This window comes from Pteropus vampyrus, unplaced genomic scaffold, assembly GCF_000151845.1.
Source record: "Pteropus vampyrus isolate Shadow unplaced genomic scaffold, Pvam_2.0 Scaffold3, whole genome shotgun sequence".
NCBI lineage: Eukaryota > Metazoa > Chordata > Mammalia > Chiroptera > Pteropodidae > Pteropus > Pteropus vampyrus.
In genome coordinates this window covers 5,967,822-5,974,083 of record NW_011888784.1, presented here as the reverse complement: position 1 = coordinate 5,974,083, position 6,262 = coordinate 5,967,822, and the positions used below count along the sequence as shown (strand labels likewise).

Sequence of the window (6,262 nt, the reverse complement as noted above, 5' to 3'; positions counted from 1 at the left end):
GAATCCCTGACCAGCTCCGTTTGGATTGGGAGGGTGCCTAGGGACACCAGTTTCAAGAGGTCGTATGACGCCTAGACTGTTCCAGCCCCTTCAGACCCTGCAGAGCCCTTTCCTTGTCTGAGCTCCTTTCCGTTCCTACAAAGAGAGAGGTCGGGCAAGGGAAGGTCCAGCCTCTTGCAACTCTGGCAGTTTGTAACTGATTCTATACCGTAGGCTTGATGTCTGAGGTCCCTTCTATAACCTGATGGCTGAGTCACGCCACCTGTGTCCCTGCAGGGACCTCAGTGTGGACGCCGGCTTGAGTCCCGCTCAGTTCCAGGTGCGGCCCATCCCACAGCACTATCAGCATTACCTGGCGACGCCGCGAATGCATCACTTTCCCAGGAACTCCTCCTCCACGCAGATGGTGAGTGAGGGGCTCTACCAGGAAACCCACTGCCTCTTGGGGGCCTGGGGGGCCTGAGGCCTGCAGCTCCTCTGTGTCCTGCTCCCTGCATCCTGCCCTGTGTCCTGCTCCCTGTGTCCTGCCCCGTGTCCTCCTCCTCTGCATCCCGCTCCCTGTGTCCTGCTCCCTGTGTCCTGCCCCGTGTCCTGCTTCCTACATCCCCTTCCTCTGTGTCCTGCTTCCTGCATCCCCGTCCTCTGTGTTCTGCTCCCAGGCAGGCCAACTGCTCCCCTCCCCTCCCAGTTCCTATTCCCACTCTGGCTTGCGGGGAAAGAAAAGGAAACCTCTGGACCAGAGGCCAGCGCTGCTGGCAGACCCATGCGGTGCGCCAGAGGGTGGCAAGCGGTGACGCAGCAGGGTGTGGACTGTGGGGAAAAGACTCAGGGCTAAGCGTGGGCAGTGAGGTCTCTAGACCCTGTAGGATCTCGTTTAGTTATTTTCTAAGAGTTTCTGGGCTTTGGTTTTACTTATCTGTAAAATGGGATGAAGACCCCTGCCCGGTCCATCTCACAGGACTCGTGTGAGGAGAACGAGATCCCAGGGGTAGCCCTTGGGCCCAGCCTGCTGACCCAGTCTGCTTTCTGCAGGGGGCTGGCCTCTTCACCGCAGGGTGCCAGGACTGCCGCAGGGTCAGGATGGGTTTGGGGGCCTTCAAGTGCTGAGCACTGCAGGCTTCGTGGAATGAAGGTGAAGATATTCCATTAAAGCAGCGAAAGACTTGAAAATCTTTTCATTCCCAGACAGCTTCTTCTTGTTGCTGCCCTAAAGCACATTCCCAGCCTTCCGACCTGGGGCTCTGCCTTTAACCACTCAGCACCTCAGTCTCCATACTTGTAAAATGAGAGGCTCAGGCGAGTCCCATGGGAAGTTCTGTCAGCTCTGAGGTTCTTTATGAAGCACTACGTTCTAAGAATAAAAGCTAACATTTATTGAGCACTTATTGCGTACTAGGTACTGCTCTTTACACGAGTTATCTCATTTAAGCCTCTCAACAACCCCCCACAAAAGGGTATTATCCCTATTTTGCAAACGGAGCATGGAGAGGTTAAGAAACAGGTCAGGGTCCTGCGGAGAGTAAGATGAGTTGCTATGCTGGACACCTGGCCCCTCCGACTCGTACCTGGGTCAGGGTGAGGTGAGTGAGGCAGCACCATGCAAGAACGGGCAAATCCTGTCGTTATTTAAAATTTCAATATTTTGTTCATTATGGATTTTTTGCATCGATTTTAATTTTTAAAATTGCATTAAAATATTTTTTATCTTGAATACTGAGTTTTTTGCTGCCCCCTTAAATTTTGAGCCCTCACTTGTCCCATCCTGGTCAGACAGTGCAGAGTCGAGGGGAAGGGAATGGACTCTGCCCGCCAACTCCCTGGGTTTGAAATCGTGGTTCTGCCACGCGGTTGCATAACTTGGGCCATTTACTTAATCCATGTGTGTCTCACTTACCCTATCAGTAAAATGGGTATAGTAATTGCACTCGTATCATAGATCAGATGAGATAATTTGTTAGTGATGTGGAGACAGAGCAGTGCCTGCCATGAAATAAATGCCCCATCAGGCTAGGTGTTACTGTATGGATTTTGTTATTCTTTCTGGGGCTGGTACAGCACAAGCTTCGTTCTTGAGGAGGAGCATGGGACCCAGGAGCGGGAAAGATGGTACTACTTCCCACAGAATCTCAGGGCGCTCAGATTGGTGGTTGTGAGAGGAAGAGTCGAAAGCTGGGCTCATGGACCCTTGAATCTTATCCTATTCGCCATTTTCTCAACAGGTCGTCCACGAAATCCGAAACTACCCTTACCCTCAGCTTCACTTCCTTGCTCTCCAAGGACTGAACCCCAGCAGACATACCTCTGCAGTGAGGGAGAGCTACGAGGTATGCACCCCTCCTCCCCCCAATCCTGGAATCTTCCTGCCAGCCTGACTCCTGCGGGGATGGTGAAGAAGCCATTATTATCTATCATTATCATTCATTGTGTCCCTTCTCCCTCCCCGCTGCTGGTGGGCAGAGGATGGGTGGAGCTGGGAGCCTCAGGGTTGAGAGGAAGAGAGAGAGAAAGAAGATTGAGTAGAGATTTTGAGGTCTTTTGGCATCTGACAGGTTCTTCCTCATGGCTATTTGAAGTCTTCCTGCTAACATCTTTCAGTGCCGCGCCTCCTCATCTCGTGTGTATGTGTGCCTTTGCATGCTCTGAGTGTACGTGTCCATTTTTCTCTTTGCAGGAGCTGCTGCAGCTCGAGGACAGACTGGGAAACGTGACTCGGGGAGCTGTACAGAATACTATTGAGAGGTTCACCTTCCCCCACAAGTACAAGAAGGTGAGTCGGCCAGCAGGCCAACCTGAGTAGTCAGGGTGGGGAGTGTGGGTTGTCTAGTTGACCTTGGCCTGGTTGTCCACAGGGGGTCACAGTCCAAAATCTAGCAGCTTTGGCTCCTGACAGGTACTCTGAAGCTGTGAGGCTTTCCCAGGATTTTCTCCCTTGCCTCTGCCAGGTATGCGTAGGAGGGAAGATGGGCCTCCCATCAGTAAAGGAGAAGGCTGAGTATGTGTGTGCATATGGACTTGTGAGTGGGTATATTAGGGAGGTGTACAGGGAAACGAATGTTTGTATATGAGTGTGATGGGCAAAGGGAGCACCTGCACTGAAGACTAAGACTTGCCTTAGGAAAGAATTCCAAGTCCAGTCTCACATGCGGACAAATGGGCAGCTAAGGCTTTAGAGCAGGGTTTCCACTGAGCATCGGGATCACCTGCGGAGCTTTTAAACCACAGATTCATAGGCTCTGCCTATAGAGATGTACTCTCCACGAATCTGAGGTAGGATGAGAAGCCAGGAATCTGAGTTCAAATTTTAAAAATAATAAATTTAGTAGAATGGAAGCAACCAAGATGTCCCTCAATAAGTGTATGGATAAACAAACGGTGGTACATCTATACGATGAAAGATTATTCCATGATCAAAAGAAAGGAGCTACTAAGCCATTAAAAGACATGAAAGAACCTGAAATGCATATTACTAAGTGGAAGAAGCCAGCCTGAAAAGGCTGCATACCGTATGAATCCAAATATATAGCATTCTGGAAAAGGTAAAACTAGAGACAGTAAAAAGATCCATTGTTGCTGGGGGCTTTGAGGGAGGGAGGCAAGAATGAATAGGTGAATTACAGAGGATTTTTAGGGGAGTAAAGCTATTTTGTAATGGTGGACACATGACAATGCACATTTGTCAAAACCCATAGGACTGTTGTTCAATGCAAGGAGCAAACCCTAGTGTGAACTAAGAGACTTCGGTGGATGATGGTGCATCACTACTGGTTCATCGGTTGTAACCAGTATGCCACATTAAAGCAAGATGTTAACGATAGGGCAAACTCTGTGTCGAGAGGGAGAAGGAAAAAGGAATGCACTGTATTTTCTGCTCAGTTTTTATGTTAGCTAAAACTATTCTAAAAAAATAAAGTCTGCTGTGAAAGCAAATAAATAAATAAATTTTAAAAACTTAAGAATCAAAAGCTTGATAAGCACTGAGAAACTTAGAGTCCATCTTCACCTCCTCGCAGGGCCCTAGGATACGGCCTTTGTGAGCATTGGGTTAAGGGTCCGTTTGGGATTTCAGTTTTACTGCTATCTGAATCAGTTTGGGCAGGTATAGCAGAATACCATCGACTGGGCGGCTTAAACAACAGACATTTAAGTCCAAGATCAAGGCACCGGCAGATTCGGTTCTTGGTGAGTGCTCTCTTCCTGGCTTGCAGAGAGCCAGCTTCTTGCTTGGTCCTCACGTGGTGAAAAGTGGAAGCTCTGGTCTCTTTCTCCTCTTAGAAGGGAACTCACCCCATCATGGGGCTTCACTTTGGTGATATGATCGAAAACCTAATCACCTTCCCCAGAGCTCCATCTCCTAATACCATGACATTGGGGTTACGGCCTCAACGTATAAATTTCTGGGGACACAGATATTCAGTTTATAATCACCGCGACTAATAACTATGTAACTCTGGACAACTTTCTTGGCTTTTTCTGGCCACTTCCCTGCCCTTTTGAATGTAAAATGAGAGTGATATATTAGTAGCTACCATATGGGGTATTCTGGTGATTCAGTGGGACAATGGATACACACAGCTCAGCACGGTGTCTGGTAAGTGGCGAGTGCTCGGCAATACTGAGCTGCTCTCCCCTTGATGCGAGTCTCACTTGTTCGAGGCTTGTCCAGGTGCCCATGGAGGTCAACGTCAAAGACCATGAATCTTGTTCTATGCACCTTCTCATAGAGGCACTGGATTTATCCATAAGCGATTTCAACTAACATTTGAGTATCTACTATGTGTCAGATATGGATAGTGTGCTAATAGAGGAAATGATAGTATTTCAGTAACTAAAAGTGTCATCTGCAAGGGGCAAATGATCACTCTCTAGAGAGAGCTTCAAGTTATTGGAGAAGAACATGGGAGAGAATGAGGTTTGCTTAGGAGCCTGGGAGCAACTTCCGCTTTCCTGACTGGGTGTCCTCACTCCCGCCAGGGCCATACGCTCCACCCGCCATCATCACAACAGGCTGTGAGGACATAAGGAAAAGAATAAGCACAAAGGATGAAAAGGAAAAATGGACTGAATCAGTGAGATAAAGAGTTGAGTTAAAAACTTATGAGAACAAAAGGAGAATTAGGGGAATACAAATATAAAAAAGGAAGGGGAAGAATTAAAAGTGAGAAATGACAAAGTTTAAGACCCAAATAAAATGTGAAAAAGAAAGCTTTAAAAATTTAAGTTGAGAGTAAAATAATATAAAGAGGATATTTGAAAATAGTCATGATAGAAGAATAAAAAGTACAGACAAATATATAATCAAATAGAAAAATATAAAAAGGACAAGAATTAAGAAAAGATATGAAAACGACATCAAATAAAATTAATAACATCAAAGTGAAAAAAAGAATGTTAACGAAATTGAGAAGGTAAGAGCAAAAGGGATAAAAAATATTAAATAAATGCTGGAAAAGGTTAAAATTAAAGTAACGGTTACGTAAATAATGACAAGACAAAATCTAGAAGACTTAAAAGATTACAAATACAGAAGAGGAAATAGGGCGAGATTGGAAAAGGGAATGGTTTAAAGAATGTAGATATAGCAAAATAAGGTAAGACTATTAGGTTAAAATTATTAACTATGAAAGGAAATCATGAATAATTGTGGGGAAAAACAATAGAAAATAGGCAAGTAGTTGATTCTCTATAGTATGTTTTATCAAACATCCTTTTCTCACAGGGCCAGTGAAAGGCCACTCCTCCAGCAAACACAGCTGGGTTCTTAGGCAGGCAGATCGTCATGACTCCATTCACACTGAAAAGCCATGAAAATTATGTGGAACTAGGACTATAATTCTGATTTTCTGAATTCTGGATAAGGGGAAACTTATTGCAGTGGCCTGGGATGGTTTACAGTGGGGTGTAGGGCACGGGGAGGCTGAGAACAGCAGGCGTGGATATTCTTGTATGTTCCAGTGAGGTTACATCATTGTCCAGATGAATCAGACTAAGAAATCCAGAGCTTAGGGACCAGCGTGGGCAGACCCGGTGTCTAGGCCTGGCCCCAAGGTCATAGTCATTCTCTGGGTCATTGTCATCTCTGACTCACCAGATTTTTCTCTAGGTAAAACAACCTTTAAGTCTGCTTATCCCTGTAGAGGGGACAGAAGGGTAATTTTCTTCCCATGGGTAATTAGCAAGCTATTTCACTGCACAGCATGGAGATGGGAGCAAAAAAGGTGGGCTGATTTCATTCACTGATTACATTCCTTCCTCCCCATAATAT

General features: G+C 46.2%; 1 protein-coding gene across 1 annotated transcript in view; it reads left to right on the top strand.

Moving 5' to 3' along the window:
• Positions 1–6,262, top strand: part of RNF165 (ring finger protein 165) — a 14,729-nt gene that overhangs the window by 6,380 nt on the left and 2,087 nt on the right. The window contains exons 3-5 of the mRNA XM_011361128.2: positions 277–406; positions 2,220–2,324; positions 2,672–2,767. Coding sequence (XP_011359430.1) covers positions 277–406; positions 2,220–2,324; positions 2,672–2,767 — 331 coding nt within the window. The remainder of the gene's footprint in view (positions 1–276; positions 407–2,219; positions 2,325–2,671; positions 2,768–6,262) is intronic.